Source organism: Cheilinus undulatus, linkage group 13, assembly GCF_018320785.1.
Source record: "Cheilinus undulatus linkage group 13, ASM1832078v1, whole genome shotgun sequence".
Classification (NCBI taxonomy): Eukaryota; Metazoa; Chordata; class Actinopteri; order Labriformes; family Labridae; genus Cheilinus; species Cheilinus undulatus.
In genome coordinates this window covers 10,865,410-10,888,364 of record NC_054877.1, presented here as the reverse complement: position 1 = coordinate 10,888,364, position 22,955 = coordinate 10,865,410, and the positions used below count along the sequence as shown (strand labels likewise).

At 38.7% G+C, this 22,955-nt stretch overlaps 1 protein-coding gene across 1 annotated transcript in view; it reads right to left on the bottom strand.

Annotated features, from left to right (window-relative positions):
* Window positions 1-2,039: 2,039 nt before the first annotated feature.
* Window positions 2,040-22,955, bottom strand: part of LOC121519956 (telomerase protein component 1-like) — a 47,440-nt gene continuing 26,524 nt past the window's right edge. The window contains exons 24-56 of the mRNA XM_041803086.1: window positions 22,192-22,380; window positions 21,760-21,950; window positions 21,508-21,649; window positions 21,135-21,314; window positions 20,904-20,996; window positions 20,196-20,331; window positions 19,554-19,713; window positions 17,097-17,230; window positions 16,925-17,013; window positions 16,623-16,737; window positions 16,322-16,532; window positions 16,095-16,215; window positions 15,887-16,011; window positions 15,660-15,759; window positions 14,646-14,801; window positions 12,991-13,206; window positions 12,585-12,641; window positions 12,285-12,420; window positions 10,949-11,197; window positions 10,710-10,861; window positions 10,201-10,308; window positions 8,935-9,039; window positions 8,676-8,805; window positions 8,468-8,553; window positions 7,912-8,038; window positions 6,058-6,188; window positions 5,837-5,958; window positions 3,595-3,735; window positions 3,385-3,484; window positions 3,153-3,264; window positions 2,964-3,046; window positions 2,755-2,859; window positions 2,040-2,572 (exon numbers count right to left, since the gene is read on the bottom strand). Coding sequence (XP_041659020.1) covers window positions 2,453-2,572; window positions 2,755-2,859; window positions 2,964-3,046; window positions 3,153-3,264; window positions 3,385-3,484; window positions 3,595-3,735; window positions 5,837-5,958; window positions 6,058-6,188; window positions 7,912-8,038; window positions 8,468-8,553; window positions 8,676-8,805; window positions 8,935-9,039; window positions 10,201-10,308; window positions 10,710-10,861; window positions 10,949-11,197; window positions 12,285-12,420; window positions 12,585-12,641; window positions 12,991-13,206; window positions 14,646-14,801; window positions 15,660-15,759; window positions 15,887-16,011; window positions 16,095-16,215; window positions 16,322-16,532; window positions 16,623-16,737; window positions 16,925-17,013; window positions 17,097-17,230; window positions 19,554-19,713; window positions 20,196-20,331; window positions 20,904-20,996; window positions 21,135-21,314; window positions 21,508-21,649; window positions 21,760-21,950; window positions 22,192-22,380 — 4,422 coding nt within the window. The 3' untranslated portion in view covers window positions 2,040-2,452. The remainder of the gene's footprint in view (window positions 2,573-2,754; window positions 2,860-2,963; window positions 3,047-3,152; window positions 3,265-3,384; window positions 3,485-3,594; window positions 3,736-5,836; window positions 5,959-6,057; window positions 6,189-7,911; window positions 8,039-8,467; window positions 8,554-8,675; window positions 8,806-8,934; window positions 9,040-10,200; window positions 10,309-10,709; window positions 10,862-10,948; window positions 11,198-12,284; window positions 12,421-12,584; window positions 12,642-12,990; window positions 13,207-14,645; window positions 14,802-15,659; window positions 15,760-15,886; window positions 16,012-16,094; window positions 16,216-16,321; window positions 16,533-16,622; window positions 16,738-16,924; window positions 17,014-17,096; window positions 17,231-19,553; window positions 19,714-20,195; window positions 20,332-20,903; window positions 20,997-21,134; window positions 21,315-21,507; window positions 21,650-21,759; window positions 21,951-22,191; window positions 22,381-22,955) is intronic.

The window sequence follows — 22,955 nt, the reverse complement described above, 5'->3', positions numbered from 1 at the left end:
ATTCCTGAAAATTTCAAAAGATAATCCATACCCCCAAATTCCCAAGCAAATTCCCCCAAAATATCCAAACAGCAAATTATCCCAACATTTAATTAAACTTTAATATACGGAAGAGTATTGGGGCCACTGAAAAAAAAAATTTTTGAGACGAAATTTTTTTTTCACTTGTGAGAAAAAGCCAGAATTCTGAGATTAAAGTCAGAATTCTGAGATTAAAGTCAGAATTCTGACTTTATTCTTTTAATGAAAAAAAAGTCTCAAATTTTTTTTTTCAGAATTCTGAGATTAAACTCAGAATTCTGACTTTAATCTCAGAATTCTGACTTTTTTCTCAGAATTCTGACTTTAATCTCAGAATTCTGACTTTTTTCTCAGAATTCTTACTTTTTTCTCAGAATTCTGACTTTAATCTCAGAATTCTTACTTTTTTCTCAGAATTCTTACTTTAAACTCAGAATTCTGACTTTGATCTCAGAATTCTGACTTTAAACTCAGAATTCTGACTTTAATCTCAGAATTCCGACTTTTTTCTTACAAGTGAAAAAAAAAAATTCGTCTCAATTTTTTTTTTTCAGTGGCCCTAATACTCTTCCGTATCAATAGTCATTAGGGACACTTATCTAAAAAATTCTAAAAGCAGAAATTATTACTGTGTTGTAGGAAAGCCAAAATTCATGTATGCAGGGTCTTCGAAGTTTACACCACCCAACCCGTAAACCATGTAACGAATAGACTGTCACACTATATCAGGGGTGGGCAACAGGTGGCCCGGGGGTCACTGTATAAGCAACTTTTTATATGCCTTACTGGATGCATTTTTTAAAAAGTAAATATACAAATGAAATATTGTCTTCATATAATGTGGTAAAAAATACCTTAAATTTGATTTTGGGTTAAACTCATTAAATCAACCATTTCTGTTTGCACTTAATATTTAGAAATTTAAAGATGGTACAAAAAATTATAATGAAAGCATATTTTTTTCTTTGATTTGGCAACCAAAGTTGCCACACACTGCATTATATAAATGTTAAATTTGAACTATTTAAAGAGATGTAGCAATCCAAAAAGAAAAAAATCTAGCAAGGAGAAAGTATTTATCAAATTGGCACTAAACATTGTGATATATTTGTCAATCTTTGATTTATAGATTTATGGAGGTGTGCTGTATAAAAGATTACATACAATAAAAAAAACAGTCAGACATGGCTTTCTTGAAAGTTCAGTCTTCCCTGGAAGTTTTCGTGTGTTTTTTGAAAGGTAAAATGCCCATCATTTCATCAGAAATTACTCCCATGGTCTTCATCAGAAATTATAGTTAAAAATAATGCAAATACATTATGGGAGACCATGGTTGACAACTTTAATGGTTATGTGTCAGTAATTTGGAGTATTTTAAGATTGGTCATAGTTTTAACAATGTAAAATGTCATACTTCACAAAACTGCTGCTCAATGTCAACATAAGAAGCAGTTCAGTGCTGATAACAGAGTTGTAAACGCATTAACTGATAAGTTTTGTTTAACTGCCTGCCATAAAAAGTGTCAAACAGCAAATAAGGCCAACTCTGAGTTTCCGATTCATTCAGCCATTACTTTAACAATCAGTGGCATTTAATGTTAAATAGATCAAACTGTAAAAAAGAAGTGCTACTAAATAAGGCAGGTCCTGTAACAGGCTACTCAGACACGGACATGTTTTAAATTTGAAGAATAAATAATATGTTCAATGTTGGAATAAATATGCTTTACAATGAAAAATTCATGTATATATTCATCATATCATGATGATGAGACATTATCAATCATCATCATACATCTTGATGTATGATGTTGATTTTTATACATCATGAAAAAATATACTATCATTTAGTCAATAGAAATATTAATATATTGTTTTATTATCAAAATAATAATTTTTTCCACTATTAATTATACAAATACTGCTAAATGCTATCAGTAAGAATTTTTTGTTTATGAAAACACAAGTTTTATTAAATATGAAAAATTTCTATAAGAACAAAGACATCAGAACAACAAACTGCTTACTCGAACATAATTTTAATTCCACAGAAAGCAGGATTCATGGTTTTGTGAATTTTAATCCACTTTGAGTGTCATTTTTCCAAAGGTCTCCATTTTCATCCCATTACAATATCAACGGTTAAAGTGACCCCATTCAAACAAAAAGTTGTAAAACAGTTAAGGCTTTTTTATACTTGCTTGTTACATTTGCAAGTTTATTTCTAACTATCTAAATGAAAGGCACAAGTAAACATGGCTTAAACGCTATTAAATAGGTAAATATTCATGAATTAAGTGGAATATTCCCCATTATATTTCTTCTTTTCATACATTTATTTGACATTCAGGGTTGTAAGAGCAAACAGGAAGCGAACCATTCCAGGCAATCTTTGGTAAGCAGAGCACTATAGCGTGTAAAATTTGTAGGATTATCCTTTCCAGGAGAGAATGTAGAGCTTTCCCTGTGCGTCACCGCAAACCAGCTCAGTGGGATTTTTAGGGTTCACCTCTAAATGCAGAACAGGAGCTCCACACACAAACATTCCCACCTGCAGGAAAAGTGAGAGAAAGGAATAACTGGAATTTGTACAAAAAAAAGTGTAAAAACAACTATTTCCCAGTGGATGACGTGTTGTTGTTGTAGTTAAACCTTGGTACTTTAAACACAGTCTGACTTGCTTTTAAATGTTAAAATTTTCAATAATGTCACCATTTAAATCTTCTAATGTACCTGTTTCTTAGTGTTTCTGTCCCACAGCTTCACTGTCCTGTCATAGGAGGCTGAGATGATGGTGATGTCAGTGAGTCTCAGCACACTGATCCTGTCACTGTGGGCCTGAGGAGAAAACATCAACATGTAAACTTTAATATACAGTTATATAGTAAGTTATTTACAGTTATTTGGTTTGACTTTTGGAGTCTTGTTCTCTGAGCTCTTACAGGAATTCTGCTGCGCCATGTTGAGGGTTCCTCAGCCCGGATGAACCACATGTTGCCTTTGGTATCTCCAACTACAACAAAGTCTGTAAAAACATAAAAAAAAATGTTTGCTTCGGAGGAGGGAGTAGGTCTAAAAGCTGTTGTTAAGGTATGAGTAACGTAAACAGTATGTCCAGTAGATGTTCGTACCTCCGTCCATAGTTGCAGCTGAGATCACAGCCTCCGTCTTCTCCTCCTCATCAGTTATCAGAGTCATTGTGGCAAAACTTGAGCTGAAATTTTGATTGGGGCCCATTGCAAACTGAACAAAGACAACAGAAGCATCAGTCAACAAAGCAAGTAGTGCACTACTATACCCACGGTTTGAATGACTTTTCATAAACAAGTATGGGTATGTTTTTACTTTTGGGTCAGAACTCACAATAAAGCCGATCGCAACTTGTCCGTCCACTTCTCCCACCAGCCACAAGCTTTTTTCATCATTTCTGATCATTTCCATTACTTGAACATGATGAGACCAACTGCAACAAAGAAAATCTATAAGGAATACTAATCTCTACCACTTTCAACAAGCTTATAAACAATCAAAAACACCATCAGTTTTTTCATCCATAAACTCAAGTATTGTTACCCTGAGCAAGTGTGGAACCATCTATTTTCATGGGGCGCGACGTCAAATACTGCTGCATCATGTGACACGGCCATCAGGACCGAGCAGTACATGAGGTGGATCACATGGCCCTCTATGTTGTATGACTTTACCTTCACCAGGCTGGAGGAGTCAGAAAAATACAGGAGAGAACAAGAAATTATTTCATGTTTCATTCCTCCTCCTACCCTTATTTCACTGCACATGAACTCTACAGACACCAACACAGATTTAGTGTGGATCTTTGACATCAGTCACCTTTCAGTCAGAGTTGATATTTGTACAAAGTTAGAAGAAAATCCCTCTCACAAGGGATCTCTTTCACAAGAATGGGCTAGTTCCATGTAGACTATGGTATAAACAGTGCTGTAAAAAAGTTTTGCACCCTTCCTGTTTTCTCATTTTTTTTGCACATTTGTCACATTCAATTTTTTCATATTATCAAGCCAATTTTACTATTAGGCAAAGACAGACCAAGTAAATAGATGCAAAATGCAGGTTTGAAATGATGGTTTCATTAATCAAGAAAAAAGCCATCCACACCTACCTGGACATAAAAAACTAATTGCCCTCTTAACCCAATAGCTTGTTGTACCACCCTTAGTGGCACAACTGAAAGAAGGTATTTATGATAACTGGCAATAAGTCTTTCACATCACTGTGGAGGAATTTTGGCCCACTCTTCTTTGCAGATTTTCTTAAATTAAGCCACATTGGAGGGTTTTCAACATGAACTGCCTGTTAAAGGTCATACCACAGCATCTCAAATGGATTACAGTCCAGACTTTGACTCAACCACTCCAAAACCTTAATTTTTTGTTTTTAAGCCATTCAAAGGTGGATGTGCTGGTGTGTCATGTCCTGCTGCATAACCAAAGAGCACTTGAGCCTAAGATCATGAATTGATGGACAAACATTCTCTAAAGGCTTCTTTGTAGACAGCAGAATTCATGGTTCCATCAATTACAACAAACTGTCCAGCTCCTGAAGCAGCAAAGCAGCCCCAGACCCTCACACTGCCACCACCATGGTGACTGTTGGTATAATGTTCTTTTTATGAAATGCTGTGTTATTTTTATATCAGATGTAATGGGCCGCACACCTTTCAAAAAGTTCAACTTTTTTCTGATTAGCTATATTGTCCTATATGTCTTTGGGATCATCAGGATGTTTTTAGTCAAATGTGAGACGAGCCTTTGGGTTCTTTTTTTTTTTTTCAGATGTAGTTTTGGCCTTGGAGCTCTCCCATGGATGCCATTTTTACCCAGTCCCTTTCTTACTGTTGAATCATGAACACTGACCTTAACTGAGTCAAGTGAGGACCACAGGTCTTTAAATGTCGTTCTGGGTTCTATTGTGACCTCCTGGATGAGTCGTTGATGCAATCTTGAAGTCATTTTGGTAAGTTGGCCACTCCTAGGAAGGTTTATCACTGTTCCAAGTTTTCTCCACTTGTGGATAATGGCTCTGACTATGGTAAGTCCCAAAGCCTTGGAAATGACTTTGACCTTTTTCCAGACTGATAGATGTCAATGACTTTGATTTTCATCTTTCAATGAATTTCTTTGGATGGCGCCATGATGTGTTACCTTTTGAGATCTTTTAGCCTTCTTGCTTTCCCAAAAATGTGTTAAACGTAATTAATTACACACTAATTCATGATTTAACAATTAACAATAACTTTTTCACAGAAGCCTAGGTAGGTTTGGATGGATTTTTTTCCTTTGATAAAAGAAATCAACATTTTAAAAACACCTTTTGTATTGGCTTGGGTTATATTTTTCTAATACTGAAATTAGTTTGATGATCTGAAACATTTAACTGTGACAAATATACAAAAATATCAGAAATCAGAAAGGCGGCAAACATGTTTTCACTGCACTGTAACTGAGGAATTTATTGCGCCTGGCCCCTGGATTTGCCAGCATGGAGGCACAGAAATTTTTAAAGTAAAAGGGTAAGGGGGAGTTCTGTGTTTATGGGTGCATGTGCTGTGTCTCTGTAAAAGTGTGGTGAGTTCAGAGGGAAAGGATAAAGGTATAATTCAGAATGGGGAGGCAGATTCAAACCGATTTAGTGCAGAAGTATGAAGAAAGCAGCATCCTGAGTGTTGGTTATTCTTTTCCATCTGATAAACTTCTCGTACCTTCTCAGTTCTAAAATCCATATTGACATAGTTTAAATTAAGCCCCTTATATCAATCATAACATCACTTTTCATTTACTTTGCCGTGCAGCGTTGTTCATTCCACACCAGCTTCCACACATCAACAACAACATCCGTGTAGCCGACAGCATACTGGTTATCAGGCATGGAGCAGATCGCTGTGATGGAGCTGGATGAGGTCTAACACACAAACAGATGAAAACACCATAAAATAACAATAACACATAAACCTGTGTGTGTCCAGTATTCATCCTTTTGCTGATGAATGTGCTTGTGAACCTGCTTGTGGCCGACCACAGTGTTGTTCTGCCATATTTCCAGATAGCCAGATTCATAACCAACAAGAAGCAGATCGTCTCTGTCAGAGAAGCACAGAGCTGTGACCGGACCTCTCTGGCTGGTGTGGCCCTCTGAAAAGACACAGCAGAGCTAAGCTACGACTTAATGATTATTATTAGGGATGTCCGATATTATCGGCCTCCCGATATTATCGGCCAATAATAGCATAAAAAAATGTATTATCGGAAATTATCGGTATTGGATTTTCATTTTAAAAAAAATAAAATAAAAAATAAAAAATTCTTTCAAAAAACTTTTACCCTGAGTTTAGATCAGCCAACATTTTTACTCCTTTGTTTACAATTACTAGTACTACTCTAGTCTGGACTGAAGCTGTTTGCCTTCAATGTTTTTGTTGTAGTTTTGCCATTTGTGAAGAGGTCAAAACTAAGTATTTTGCCCTAGTTGTAGTGGCCGGGTATTGTCAGGATTATCTCAGGGAGAGCATGATCCAAGCTGTTGTTTGAAGCATTAAAAAAAATAAGAAAAAAAGAAGCATTTGTCTTTTATAATAAATATGGCAGTGCCATGTTGGCACTTTTCTCCATGACTTAAGTTGAAGTTGTTTCTCATTTTTGCACAGGGAAACCAAATGTTTGCATTTGAAAGCCTTGTTGTTAAATTTATGAATGCATCCAGTGGGGCATCACAATAAAGTGACTAAATTAGGCATAATGTGTTAATTTCACAACAGTGTATATGTGATGTTGTTACCTTACGTTGGTTTTGGTGGAAAAAACCTTGCATATTATCGGTATCGGTTTATATCGGTATCAGGAATTAAGAGTTGGACAATATCGGTTATCGGTAAAAAAGCCAATATCGGACATCCCTAATTATTATGCATCATTCTTTCTGCTTCTGAGCTTGTTTTGTTGTGATTCTTATAGTTAAGTTGAATGTATTTTTAAAGCCCATCAAGGGACGGGCGTTGTAAAATGGCTCAGGCTATAAATGTTGTAGTGTGTGGCAGGTTTACTTTTACCTTCCTGTTAAACATTAAATACATAAATGAAATCCAAATAAAGTCACACATTGCTTGATATATACAATGCAGATTACTCTGCAATAACAACGCCAGTGTCAGTATGCACACTTCCACAGGAAGCAGCTGCTGCAAGACTGCTGAAACTTCCCTGGAAGATACTAGTAAAGGCTACAAAGCATTTTAGCAAAACCTTCTGCCAACTTTTACAAAAAAATTATCTAGAAATTATAATCAGTACTTTGATTCACAGTGAGACATCCCCTAGGAACACAATAAAAGCTCATGTCAGGAGTTTTTAACTGGTGATGGAACACTTCAGTTTAGTTTGCTGACTCTTTATGATCTACAAAAATCAAACCAGATGTAACTAGAGGCTTGGTTTTGTTATTTTGATTTGTCTGGTATAGCTTCTACAGGGTCAGTTACAAATTAAGTTATTTAGAGCATGTAAACCAGTAATGCCTTCATTTATATTTTGCAAAAAAAGATTCACAGTGAGTGTTATAATCTAATTTGTAAACACAAAATGGATTTTCTATGTCAAAGACAGGATAGCAATGACTTGTCCTGTACTGCTTTGCCTATAGGGTGCTCCAAAACTGACAAAAAATAGAAATAAATAAGTTGCATAGGAAAAATGTCAGGTTTCCAATAAGGAAATTTTAAAAACACTTTTTAACAGGATTTCTGTACTGGCAGAAAAAATTATTCCCATCACCCATACTTACATGGATTATTAAGTATACCATAAATAGTAATTATAATGGTGTTTCACTGGTGTTTTAACAACAGAAATAAAGTTTTACTTGATGTCAATGTCCAGCTTCGCAGTGAGCAGTCTTCAGAAAATGTGAGGAATTCTGGGAGTCCTTCTTTGAGAACAACTCCATGAATGGAGCCGCTGTGACCATGGAAGGTGTTGAAGTGCTCAACCTGCATGTAAAAAGAAAGAGTAGGAGAAAGAGGGGAGAAAACAGAGAAAATATGGTGACATAGGCCAGCCTAGACCCTTCAACTAAAAAAAGAAAAAAATTTACTTCACTCAGCTTAAAATGAGGACTAAAGACAAGAAAAAGCCAAATAAACAAAATAAAGAGTGCTGCGATTTAAATACATGGTAAGTAAATTCTGCCACCAGACACTATAGTCCTTGTCATCATGAGACAATAAATCCAACTGATGTTAAGAGGAAAAAATAAAAGCAAAAAATCTTCTCATTTAAGAAGTTAGAACCAGTTATGGGTGTTTATTTTTCTATAAAAATAACCCAAAATATTAAATTGATATAAAATAGTAAGGAACTGTTTAATATCTGAAAACAAATAAATCAAGTTAAAAAAAAAACATCAATAACAGTCAGACCTCTAGTGGTTTCCAGAGCTTCACTGTGCCATCTTTAGAAGCAGTGAGGACAGTCATCTCCTCTGGCTTCACTTCCTTATTCTTGTCTTTAAAAAGCAGTGGAAAAAAATTCAATCCAGGATTTTGATTGTTATCATACTGTTCAAAATAGATTAAAGTTGGAGAGGAAGGCAGAAAGACAGAGCAGGTATGAGCACATGAAGTTTACCTGTATGAGTTAGGACACAGCAGTGGTCAATCTGCTGCTCGTGTGCAGCAATGTGGCTGACTTCTGTGTTTGTTTCCCCGTTCCAAACATGAAGCGCTCCTTCTGCACAGCCAGCTATAACATACTGTCCCTGCACACAAAAAAACACCGAACATGTCAACAAAGCAACCTCCTAATGACACTAAGGTTGATTTCAACTCCATACAAACCAGCAGCAACTGATAGATTAAACTGATCAATAAAATTCAAATTTTCTCACCAGACAGCAGACAGACGTAAGAGGACTGGTCCAGGAGATTTCTTTAAGGCGTTGGCCTGCCTGCAGATCCCAGAAACAAAGCCTCCCATCGGTGGATGAGCTAACCTAGGAGAGAAAAAGCAGCCTGATGAGAACAAGCTTAAAGAAAAACACATCATCTAGGGGTTGCACCAGCTATGAGTAGAGCATGGCTGCAGGGGAGGTTGGCTGTGCAATCATCAATGTTCTTTATGGTGACAGCTTTGCAGCTAGCGTACTGTCCAGCAAAGACCATCACCACCAGGGTTCATAAACTTGCCAATTTTGATGCTGTTTTGTGGAAAAAGCCTGCGTGTTTTGACTATGTAGGTGTTCATAAGGGCTTACAAATGTATGGTTTTAAATGATTGCTAAGATACATCTGAGCTTTTTTTGGACATTTTGCCTTTAATTTATAGGACAGCTGAAAGCAGACGGGACACAAGGAGAGAGAGAATGGGGAAAACATACACCAAACAGGACCTAGACCAGGAATCAATCCTGCAAAGATGAACTAAGGACAATGACCTTCGCTCATGGGCACCTGCTCTACCCTATGAGCTACACTGGCGCCCAGTATTTTTTTTGTTTGTTTGTTTTTTATTGGTGAGTAATAACAAGACAGACGAGTGATATTTAAGTAGTACATTAGGGACAGTGAGAGATGAAGAGGGTGAGGAAAAGAAAACATAAAATAAAATAAACAAAAAAAGGTATATCTATTCAAATACATTCATAATATTGGAATATAATAATACTAAAATGTATATATATATAATAATAATAGAAATTAATTATAATACAAAAATAAATAAACTAAAATACCAGGACTCAATCCTGCAACGATGAGCTAAGGATAATGATCTTTGCTCATCGTTGCAGGATTGGGCACCTGCTCTACCCACTGAGCTACACCAGCACCCAGTTTGAAATGATTTTATCATTAAAATAAAGGTTTGTAAGTATTTTCTTTCTCATTTATTTTATTGCTCATGCTTGAAGTGCCTGGTTTCTTACCTTTTATAATGCAAAATTTCCCCTGTTTCCAAGAGCACCCAGCACAGTTTACATTTCTTCTACTTTGGCCACATTGAGCAGCCAGTCATCCCCCTCTGTCTGAAGTCAACTTAACTCATTTAATGGGATTAGTGTAACCTTTATACCACAACTTAATGTAGACCTTCAGGCATAGCTGGTGCATCAGGCCACAGAACTGTGTATTTGTGTACGGTGACAAGAGAAATTTACCACACACTCTGGAGTCCAAACACAGCCGGTGATCCAGTCTCTGTGAGAGTGACGGAGAGACTTAGAGAGAACAGGAGGAGATGCGCTCACATCCCAAACTATCAGAGTCTGAAACAAAGAGATAATGAGAATTTCATTGTATTAATACTACTTTACACACACTAATCCTACATTATTAAATAGTAGTTAAAGATATTTTGTAGAGCACCTCTCTGTATAGTGCAACCTTTATTTATTTACTGAATTATTCAATTAGGACAATGCACATTAATCACCAATAGACATCTGTGTTAATATACCAGAATTAGCGTGACAGCTAAACTTCCTCACAGTAAGCCTCAAAGTTTCAGTATAAGTTTTGGCTCACTGGCCCTTAGGGAGTCTGGTTTACATTTGTTGCATTAAAAGATAAACCCAGGTACAATAAACCAGTTAGAATAAGGGATAGGACATGCAGCCCTTGTTTACTGCACGAATGATGCTCTATCACTGACCTTGCTTTGTCTTACCTTATCTTTCCCTCCAGACAGCAGCTTTCCTCCATCAGGGCTGAAAGACATACAGGTGACTCCTCCAGTGTGCCCATTCAGCACAGCCTGAGGCTCAGTACAGGGGTCTTCAACCAGCTCACTCAGTGACCACAGACAAATAGTGCTATCAACTTAAAGAAAAACCCAGAGGAGCATTATGAGTGTATTATTTCTTTTAGGTCAAGGAAATTCCTGAAAAGTATTTTACCATCACTCACCTGAAGCTGTAGCCAGGTATGTTGAGTTTTGTTCAATAGCAAGAACGCAGCGTTGGCAAGCAAATAATCCAAACTCGTACAGACCCCCCAGCAGCCCCAGCTCTTCGTCCTTCTTCTTCCAGATCCTCAAACGAATGTCACTCCCTGCAGTCACCAGCAGCTCTGTTTCAGTCAGCTCGGTTTTCACATAGACCCACCGCATGCTCAACACCGTCACATTAAGGAAGTCTGGTTGCCAAATCTTCTCCCCTACAATAAAAATATAAATTTCACAAAAGTTTTTGTTCCTAGAATAAAGCAATTATTAAAAACAAGCGTGACAAACTATGACTGTGATGTTAAAGTCCTGTATCTTTGTTTGATAAGTGGGCATGTTATACTGAAAAACCTGCTCTGCATTTGAATAAAACCGTTCCAAGGTAATGGAAAGTTAAACCTACGACTTTAAGAAGCAGCCTTAGCTCATCAATCCATCCAGCCAATCCAGCATCCATAAATCTAATCCATCCATCCATCCATCAAAACAGCATCCATTCATCCCTCCATCAGTCCAGCCACCCATCCATCCATCAAAATAGCATCCATCAATCCATCCATCCATCCGTCCATCCATCCATCCATCCGTCCATCAAAATAGCATCCATTCATCTATCAATATACCTTCCATCCATCATCCATCCACACATTCATCATCCATCCACACATCCATCCATCAGAATAGCAACCATTCATCGATCCAACCATCCAGCTAACCATCCACTGATATATCATCCATCCATCCATCCATCCATATACCATCCATTCATAAGCCATCCATCCATCCATATACCATCCATCCATCCAGCCATCCACTGATATATCATCCATCCATCCATCTATCTATCCATTCATATACCATCCATTCATAAGCCATCCATCCATCCATCAGAATAGCAACCATTCATCGATCCAACCATCCAGCTAACCATCCACTGATATATCATCCATCCATCCATCCATCCATATACCATCCATTCATAAGCCATCCATCCATCCATATACCATCCATCCATCCAGCCAGCCATCCACTGATATATCATCCATCCATCCATCTATCTATCCATTCATATACCATCCATTCATAAGCCATCCATCCATCCATATACCATCCATCCATCCAGCCATCCACTGATATATCATCCATCCATCCATCTATCTATTCATATACCATCCTCCGACCCATCAATAAACCATCCATCCATATAAAGTCAAATGTGTGAATCCACATTAAAACAAGGCAGTTCTCTCCAGTTCTAAAAATGTCATCTGTGTTTTCATAGCAGCAGATCAAACTCACCTGTCTCTAGATTGAAGAGTTTGATGCCGTCACTGTGATATCCCACAACAGCAAAGTCTCCATTCACAGCCACACAGAGAGCAGCTGGAGCAGGTAATACTGGCTTTTGTTTCTTAGGAGGAGGCTCCTGCTCACACTGAAGGGAAAAGCAAGTACCCCTGATGTACAGTGCTCTGTTTGTTACCAACTAGTTGCTGCTTTTTAGAACTTTTGATTTTTTTCTATCTACATACAGGATATGGCATAAAAAGTGCATATCATGGGAGGAAAACAGCTAAAATAGATATATGGGAGGCTTACCACATCATCTTTTAACACAGCAACTGAACGTCCGAGTCCTCCTGACCAGAGCTGCAGCTGTTTCACAAAAGGCCAAATAAAAATATCAGACCCTGTAATTTAACTGAAAAAGGACTGGACATTTTCTCTCATAGTCCAAAAGCAAAATTGTTGACTTAAAATATCATCTGATTTCTTTGGTAATTAATTTTTATGGTATTTTCAGCAACTTTGCTATAAAATAGCAAAGTAGTCTCCAAACATTCATCAATTTTGACTCTGTGAACAAAGAGACTAATTTCTTATGCTCTTGATAGGAAGCTCATTTGAACTGAGTCAGAGATTAAGTATATTAATCATTTATCCTAATCCCAGCAGTTGAGTTTCTCTTATCTAGGTTTAGTGTAATCAGGCAGTGTTTCCTCACCATGTTGTCAGATCCAGCACTCAGCAGCATGCTCCCTCTCTCTAGGAAGGTGAGGGCCTCTGTGGCTCCACTGTGAGCTTGGAAACATCCCACACAGGTGGAGGTGGGCACAGACCACACCCTGACCTCTCCGCACACAGAGCCAGAGCAGAGCATGGAGGAGGAGGAGGGAGCGAAGGAGAGACTACGAACAGAGCGCTTGTGACCAGACAGGCTCTGAGGAAACAGAAGGAATACAGAGGTTGTGTTGATGATTTGACCACAACATTGCCCAATGAGACAGATTATGAATTAGCACTCATCTTCTCTAACTCACAATTCCTTTTTTTAAGATTTATTTTGGGTTTGTTGTGCCTTCATTCCATAGAGGAGAACAATGTTTAAACTAAACTAAAATTAAAAAGGTGTGGACCAAGAATATACCTTTTCAACACTCTTCTTCTTTGCTTATTTCAAAAACCTTCATTACCCATGATGCAACTCTTGTACAGATAAAGTGGTTGAAGATTCATGTGACAACTAAATGACAACAAAGGACCAAACTACAGAAATCCTATTGGGCCATTTATTTATTTAACACAAAAATATAACAGCATTGGTGCTGTATCATTTAACCATGCAAAAAGCCCATATTAACTGCTTTAAGTGTTAATAAAAAATGCTAATTTGTTACACCCGCTACAAGTGACTTTTAAAGTGTAAAGGGAGAAAAAAGGCAAAAGAAGAAGAAATAAAGAGATAAATCACCAAGTGCAGTGCATTTAAAAATGCATGACAGATAAAACAACAAAAACGATGGCTATATTAGTAGACAAAATACATCTGAGCTAAACTTAATACAATACTTAAAGACTCAGTAGCAGCAGATTTGTTTTCATCTACAGAACTAACCAAAGCTGACTTGATTTATATCATTTTAATCAGAGATATTACATATCGTTAGTCATATTTAAGGTTTTCATAAAAAAAAAAAAAAAAAGAAAAGAAAAGAAAAGAAAAGAAAAAACATATTTTGGAAAACACAGGATTTTTTTTATTTACACTGTAACAGTAATTTCTACCAGATGTGTGAACAAGTTTCTTAAAAAGAAAAGTTACAACAAAGACGACACAACAACTTAAAGTTACTTAACAGAAAATCTAGATAATAATTAATAAACTATCTGGGATCAATTCCCTGTCTTGGTGCTGTTCGGTGCATGTCATGCCCCATCCCCCCTCATTACATTACTTGTCTCCCTTCAGCTATTCTGTCTATCCATCCCATCCATCCATTTTCTGTACCGCTTATCCCGCTGGGGGTCACAGGGGGCTGGAGCCTATCCAAGCTGGCATTGGGCGAGAGACGGGGTACACCCTGGACTGGTCGCCAGTCAATAGCAGGGCTGACATAGAGACATACAACCAGGCACACCTACGGCCAATTTAGAGTCACCAATTAACCTAAAGAACATGTTTTTGGTGGTGGGAGGAAGGCGCAGTACCTGCAGAGAACCCACGTGAGCACGGGAGAACATGCAAACTCCGCACAGAAAGGCCCTGACCGGGAAGTGAACCAGGAACCTTCTTGCTGTGAGGCAACAGCATGAACCCCTGCGCTGCCATGCAGCAATATCCTGTCTAAATAAAGGGAAAAAAAAAATTAGAAAACTCACCGTTATGACTTTATTCCTGAGCCAGTTCCAGATGATCACATTCCCATTCCAACAACCTGCAGCCAGCAGGTGACCTTCAGGGTCAAAATTCACACAGTTCAATGGGCTCTGGCTGTGAAAGACTGCAACTTCATTACCTTTCGCCGAGGACCAGACCTGAAAAACAAAAAAACCTGTCAGTCAGTGTAAATATGCACAGTATACACAATCTACCAACAGGGGCTCTCAATCAAAAAACAGCATGGATGCCAGCTCTGTTGTTTACTTCTAGTTTTTAACTCTTCTCAACAAAAACGGCAGTAAACCACTCTTTCTGTGTCACTGATGGATTTTACATAGTTAAGGAGAGAAGCTGCCTTCCTGGTTCACATTGCAAGCTACTCGCAGAGTATCCTGGCATTGCTCACAGTGGTGCGAGCGTTGCAAAGGTTGAGCTTGGATAACTGAACTCGCAACAGATGGCAGAGTATAATCATGGTCTATCACAAGTAAGCAGCACAAAACATGAATGAGGTAGAAGGGCAGCTTCTAGTAGCATTTCACGCTCTATAATGTAGCAGTCTTTCACCTAACATCCAGAGTTGTTAAAGGCAACAATGAAGAAGTCATGTCTGTCACTGTGGCTCTGTCACAACAGCGACCGTAACGGGACAGACCATGAAGAATTTTCTTGGGGTTTGAAAACCAACTGGAAATATTCAAGGTAATGTAATAACTCAAGTAAAAGTGTTTATAAGATAGTAATAGTGATTTTGATTACTCTATACTTTTAAAATATACATATGTTATACCTTCAAGGATTTGTTATTTTTCATGTGAAATCAAAATAATGGAACAACATAGTTTGATACATGTGTACTAATTAGCGGCATCTTTTCCTGGAGCATAAAGTAAGACATCTAACTTTTGTGCTAGATCACTCAGTGAATGGAAGCAGAAAAAAGGGTCCCATTCACCAATAAATTACATTACTGTGTCATAGCATAGCAAACATTTTGATATAGAAACACAAACTTTCAATTTGAAGTCCAGAGACACGGTTGCGAGGTTCTTCTTATCAGCAGTGATATCACTCGCTGTTATCGTGTTAGTGTGGGCATCAATCAGAGCAGTCCTGCAAGAATAAAAAAAAACATCTAATGGTTAAATCAAAAAATATCACAGTAAAAACAAAATGTAGTGATTTCAGGGAAATTACACAGGAAGAGATATCAGTAAATTTTCTGTCCATCCCTCCTCACCTGCAGCTGCTCCCGATGTCCCAGATCTCTATCTGTCCATCATAGGAGGTTGTAGCAAGGCGGCCATCTTTAAGAAACACACAGCTGGAGATACCGTCACAGCTGCTCACCAGAGATTTCACTTCCTAGTCACAATAGGGGGGAGCTTACATTAGATATTTCTCTAACAACTCAGCCTCTTAATCCAAGACCAAAAATATGTTCATACCTGTTTGGTCTCTATGTTAATGACATGTAACGTTCCCTGTCCGGTCCCAACCACCATCAACTCTTTATCAGGGCTCATAACTAGACAGGTTGGTTCAGAGGAGAAGGTTGACACCAACTCACTGCAATTTAAAAAAAGGACCATCAATATATTCTTGCAGACTGATATTAAAGGCTACAAAGAAACAAATACATTTCTTATAACCATTTTGAAGACAGCCTACATACCTGCTTCCGTGCTGAACCTGACCATCATTGTTCAGGCACTTGACAACCCTGACCCCTTCTTTTCCCATCAGGCCCTGCGCCCAGATGTGAGCAGACGTCTCAGGAGGCTCGTTCAGAGCTTGCTGAATGAAAAGAGTCGGCCAAGACGAGAGCAGCTGGGCGTGGCGCTTCAAGAAACTACGGCAGTCTTCTAGACTTTCTTGTGAGCCGACTGTAAGAACAAAAATGTTACGGTTGTACATCACATCATGTGAAGAATTACGGGGAAAACTATTAAAAGCAGATTTGAAGGCAGACTCACCACATAAGCTGTAGGTCTTCAGGAGTTGGTGCAGGAGGCCGTGACGCACCTGCGCGTACAGGAAGAAGTAGCTGGAGAGGAGGGATTGAAGCGCCTCCACTTGACCACTTTGAATCTGTCAGAAGAAAAAAAAAAAAGCAAGGACAGAATAAGGATAAACAGAACATGAGAAAATGTGGTTTATTTTTGTTTTATCATCAATTTACAGCACTAGTAATTAATTATTTGTATTGTTCTGTCTTTTACCCATGCCCTGACTTAGTAATAAAGGCTGAGTTGAATTGAACTGAGACGAATCTCACCAGGCTTGAAGGCAGGTGCATGACAGAGTTGGCCTCACAGTGCAGGAAGGTGTTTGAACCCTGTGGGTCAGCTAGAGCCCACAGATGAGCTGGATATATGAAGATGGTGTTAAATGTACAGAGAATCAGAAATATCTATGCTTTATAAAAAAGGAGTATGTTTGTACTCTACCTGCCAGAACAAGGTGAGCTTTGGCTCTGTCGCTCTCTGTTGGGAGAAGAAAGTCCTCAAAGGCCCTCTTTACCTCTGAATTAGTCAGAGCCAGCAGGTCGTCGGTGTTGTGGCAATGAGATGAACCCATCAGACTACAAAATAAACATCATAATGGTACGAAGAGGATATGAAGAAATTAAGAACAAAATCACTAGAAAAGCACTCAGAGAGCGCAGACCTCCACCATTAGCCCTATCTCCCAATAGTGAAGAACCTTTTAAAAACATTCCTGGATCCAGACGGTGATCCGCATCACTCCCAAAATCTAATTGGCTGATTACTCCCTCCCTGGTAGGGTGGAGACATGGTGAGGCAAAGCACTGGCTTCATGGCGGAAGCAGCCATGGTCTTACCAGATGAGTGAAAGTCATGGCAGAGGGTAAATATTCCTCTATTCCTCCCAGCATTGTGAGTATTCTTGCTACAATTTGCTGTCTTTCTCTCTGCTACGCTCCAACTCATCTCCTCGACCAGGCGTGTATCTTTCAAACTCTATAAACTCCAAAACTCTGAATAAGTTACTCATGTCCCCCAGCTCCTGGTGTAAAGTGGTAACAGCGCAGACCTCTGCCATTAGCCATATCTCCCAGTAGTATGGAATCCTTTAAAAAATTTCCTTGATCCAGACGGTGATCCGGATCACTCCCAAAATCTAATCAGTTCTTCCTTATGCCATTTCTGACATTTCCTGAAAATTTCATGAAAATCCGTCCGTGACTTTTTGAGTTATGTTGCTAACAACCAAAGAACAAACGAACAAACCCACCCGATCACATAACCTCCTTGGCGGAGGTAATAAACTCAACAGAATAAAATGCTAACTTAGCAGTGTTGGGTAAGTTACAATGCCTATAAAAAGTATTCACCCCCTTGGATGTTTTACTCTTTCAGGGTCAATATAATTTGTTTTTTTTTTGGACAGATAAATTACAAAAAACTTTAATGTCAAAGTGAAAAAAGATTTCTTCTAAATAATGTCGACTAAATAAAAATATGTAAGGTTAAATAAGTGACATAGTGCGTGAATATTAACCCACTTTAAAGTGTCTGACCTAATTCAACAGAGGTCCAGCCAACTGGTGCTAATAGTCTCACATGGGGATCACCTGAGTGCAGTGAATGTGTCTCAAGTGATTGTAGTATAAAGACACCTGTGTCTGGAAGGTCCAGTCCCTGGTTAATTGCTAGTCCTGGCTACCATTACACCATGAGGACAAAAGAGCATGCCAAGCTATTCAGAGAAAAGGTTATTGAAAATTATAAGTCAGCGGATGGAGACGAAAACCTTCCAAGGCACTGAACATCCCCCAGAGTTCAGTTAAATCAATCGCCAAGAAATGGAAGAAATATGACATGTGTAAATGTGACTGATCATAAACAGAGTGAGAGTGCAAGAGGGAGACTAGTGAGAGAGGCCACCAAGACACCTGTGACTACTCCGAGGAGTTACAAGCTTCAGCAGCTGAGATGGGAGAGACTCTGCATACAACAACTGTTGCTTGGGTTCTTCTGCAGTCAAAGCTTTAGTGGTAAAGAGAAAGTTGCTGTTGAAGAAAACATACTAAATATCCACTAGGCATGTAAGAGACTCCACAGTCAAGTGGAAAAAAGTTCTTTGATCTGATGAAACCAAAATAGTGTATTTTGGCTGTCAGACCAGACGCTATGTTTGGAGGACACCAAACACTGCACATCACCACAAACACACCATCCCCACTGTAAAGCATGGTGGTGGCAGCATCATGCTGTAGGGATGCTTCTCAGCAGCCAGCCCTGGAAGGCTTGTAAAGGCAGAGGGTAATTGTGGCAAAATACGGGAAAATCCTGGAGGAAAATCTTATTCAGTCTTCAAGAGAACTACGGCTTTGAAGAAGATTTATTTTCCATCAAGAAATTAACCTGAAGTATACAGCGAAAGCTACACAGAAGTGGTTTAAAGACATCAAGGTGAATGTTCTGGAGTGGCCGAGTCATAGACATGACCTCAATCTAATAGAGAATTTGTGGATGGACTTGCAAAGGGCTGTTCACACCCGGTCCCCATTTAACATGACAGAGCTTGAGCAGTTTTGCAAAGAAGAATGGAATAAAATCTCAGTGTCCAGGTGTGCAAGCTTGATTGAGACTATCTGCACGGGCTCAGTGCTGTTACTGCAGCCAAAGGTGCATCTAATAAATACTAACTGAAAGGGGGTGACTATTTATGCTGTCACTTATTTTGCATTACATATTTTTGTTTATTTGACATAACTTTGTACACAGAGTTATTTCTAAAAGATGAATATCCCTTGAGGCATTTTCTTACCAGCTAATTAAAGAATACAGATTTGAAGCGTTTCTGCTTTGGCACCACCTTAACAACATGGAGGAGACGTCTACTACCATACTACTAATGCACTGATAAAAACCTCTTACCTCTGTAAGCTCTGCACTACTCGGGTGAAAGTTGCCATGGGAATGCGTCCCTTAGGTGACCTGGAAAGATGAAGTACTTCCTTCCATGCGGCTTGTCCATCACCTGAAGACAGCTCATTGCATGTGTTCAGGACAGAGCAGAAATCTTTCTCTCTCAGACCTGTCAGTCAAGATAAAAAAAAGATGACTGTCAATTACAGTTCACTCAGAACCACCTTGTCTAGAAACACATGATTTGCAGTTATAAATATTTATCTTTATTAGCAGTTATTAATTTGCACTTATTGCTGTTATTTGGTGGTGTGGTTGTTCTGGGAAGCCCCTGGCATTGATTAAGTTAGAAGCAGAATAAAGGAGAAGCTGGGGGGGGAGGGGGGGTTGTTACAAAAAGCAGTTTGTAGAGAGAGCAGCAAAGCATAGCCAGGCTAGAGCAGTTTAAATATGGCAGCATGAGTGTGTTAGCCAATAGTGTGCTTAGAGAGATTCAGCTGAACGTCAGCCGATGAGGGCTTGAGTGAGATCAGCTAATCTTGATAATATGACAGTGCTTGACTCTGTGGCTTGCCTGAACTGACACTAAATGATCAAATTTTGATCACAACATCCCTAATATTTTGTTTGTAGAAACTTGTCTTGTGTTACCAGTGGTGCTGACAGTTAACGCTGCCAAGGCCCAGCGGAGTCCCAGCATGCCTCTGTACTGTGAGCAGAGTCTGTCCAGGCTGTACTGCACCAGCTGACTCAGAGACTGAGGCAAGTCCTGGAGGCTCTCCTTCAACTAAGATGCAAAAATAAACACAATTTTTACCCTTTATCATAAAATCTTTGTGCATGTTCCTGTTCAAACTGTTATACTGTGATACAAAGGGAAGGTTAGATAAAGGTCAGCACTGACAATTAAGCAGATACAGGGTATATGCAGGAATCTTGAAGTTTATTTTAATACCTTTTTAAGACTTATTCAAGACCTTCTCAATATTTTTTAATACCTCACCGCCAAGCTGTAACCATTTACATCAGTGATATTTTTAACTTAACAGTTTTAGTTTGTCATAAAGACTAGAGACCACTATGATACAACAAAATTCAAATAGGCTGGGATAGTAAATCTTTGTGCTTCTGAATTTCCACCCACCCGCCCGCTCGCTCTGGCACTCTCAGAGACAATTTACGAACGCACCCACAATAGCCTAGTTTTTTATGTACCTGTAAAGTTGTGATATGTCTTTTTAATACTTTTTAAGGGTCTTAATTTTACCAAAATTGATTTATCACCTTTTAATACTTTTCAAGACCCGCTGATACCCTGAGATAAACCGTGGAGGAATTGTTTAAATATGCTTTTTAAACCTTGTCAAAGGAGGCAAAGTTCCTCAAGTCTTCACAGGCCAGCTGCAGGTAGAGAGGGCTCACAGCTCCTTTCTTCATTACCAGAATCTGGAGCTGCACAAAAAAATACATTAAAAAGAAAAATTAAAAGAGATGGAAAAAAGAGACTAAGAATAATTGAAAGAGTGCATCTACCAGAGTTCATGAAAATGAACAAAGTAAAAACTACAATGTAAAACAGCAGAAAAGAACCTGGTTGTTGAATGCAGAGTCACTGAGTCTCTTGCCAAAGGAGTCTAGTCCCTTCTGAACGATCTCCTTTCTGTCCAGCATGGTGAGCTGACCCAGAGTAAACAGGATGCTGCCTCTTTTCTTGGCCAGAGTCTGTAGAAGAGCTGCTTTGGATGTGATGCTCACAACCAAACAAACATTCTGAGAGAAACAGAAAAAAACATCCAAAATCAAACATGGCCAGACCACAAGAGTATGTAGATCTGGATGAGCTACATTAAACTCCCCAATATTAATAGATAATTGGAGATGGAAACTCAGGACATATTTGTTAATTCCTCTTATTTACTGATGTCTGAACACTTCAATTTAAATTTCCAACCATGAAACTGACCTGAGGAAGCTGCTGTGGTATCCAGTCAGAGCATAGCTGACCTCTGCCGTCTTGGACTAGATCCACGCCATCAACCAGAAGAACAAGAGGAGTTTTCTTCTCCATGTCATTTAAACTGGAGTGAAACTCTGACAGCAAATCCCTGAGAAAACACGTAAAAATTACAGGGATGACAAAAAATGTCATAAATGTATAAAATATAATTTACCTGTGGGTTTAACTTTATAAATACGAAATTAAAAGCCTAGTTACTTGTAAGAACTGGCCAGAGGTGTTCCCTCCTCCTTGGTCTCTTTCTTCTTCTTCAACCACTGAACGAGACACTGGAGCAGATTTTCCACAGATTTAGCCGATTGGCTGGCAGCTGTGGAGTAGGAGATGACATCACAGGTGAGGTTTTTCTTGGACTTCTCTCCGGTCCTGAGGGTCTGTGCCAGAGCAGCCTGTGTGGAGAGAGAAAAATATAAGGGAAGCAATATTTCATATGTAAAATTCAATACTAAGCTAATAGTTCATTAAATGCATTTAGCTTAAAACAACATGGGCTGCTACAACAGCTGGGGAAAAATGTAGGTGTTTCTAAGTTAATTGTTAGTTTCTTCTAAAGATGAACAATCAATAATGACAGTGATACAGAAAACTCCTGGCTATTAAAACAGCTAGAGTACATAAAAAACATCTTACCATGAAGATGGTTTTGCCCTCTCCTGGTCCTCCCTCCACCACCATCATCCCTCCTTTTGTCCGGACCTGCTCCACCATCTCCACAGCTGCAGTGAGCAGCTTCTGCCTGCCAAAGAACTGCCTCTGCAGCGCCCCCTGGTGAACCTCTTGTTCTTTCATCTCAGACACAGCCTCAGCATCCTTTTTTTCCTGCAACATTGGGAACCTGAGAGTAATCTCCTGTAGCCAGTTCTGTCTTTGTGTAACATGGGATACCTCTTTTGTTGAAAATGATGCTCATAATTTAAGATCCAATAAAGGGTAGGTAAATGGATGGGCTTTCTGGGGCCCAGCCATACTGGGGGCCCATGGAGGTCAGGAAAATCATGGTGGATTGTAAAGTCAAGCTGTGGCATCCATATTTTATATTTAACCTGAATAATAACCACTCTTATCAAAGAAAGAAATATTTTTTTTATTCATTTGTGTAGTAAATAGCCTTCTTAAAAATCTAAATCCTTTTAGTTAAAAACTGAATTAAACAGGGGTAAAAAATTGCTAAAATGGGTTGAGGTGGCAAAAAAGGGCATAAATATGGTAAAAGGGGATTAAAAAGTGACTGAAATGGCTTTAAAGTGGCAAAAATGAGTGAAAATTTTGTGAAAGGGGATAAAAAATTGATTTAAACTGGCAAAAATGGGTTACCTGAAGCAGAAAAATGGGCAGAAATTGGCAGAAATGGGTTGAACTGGCAATATGGGCTTATCATATAGTGAAATGTGGTT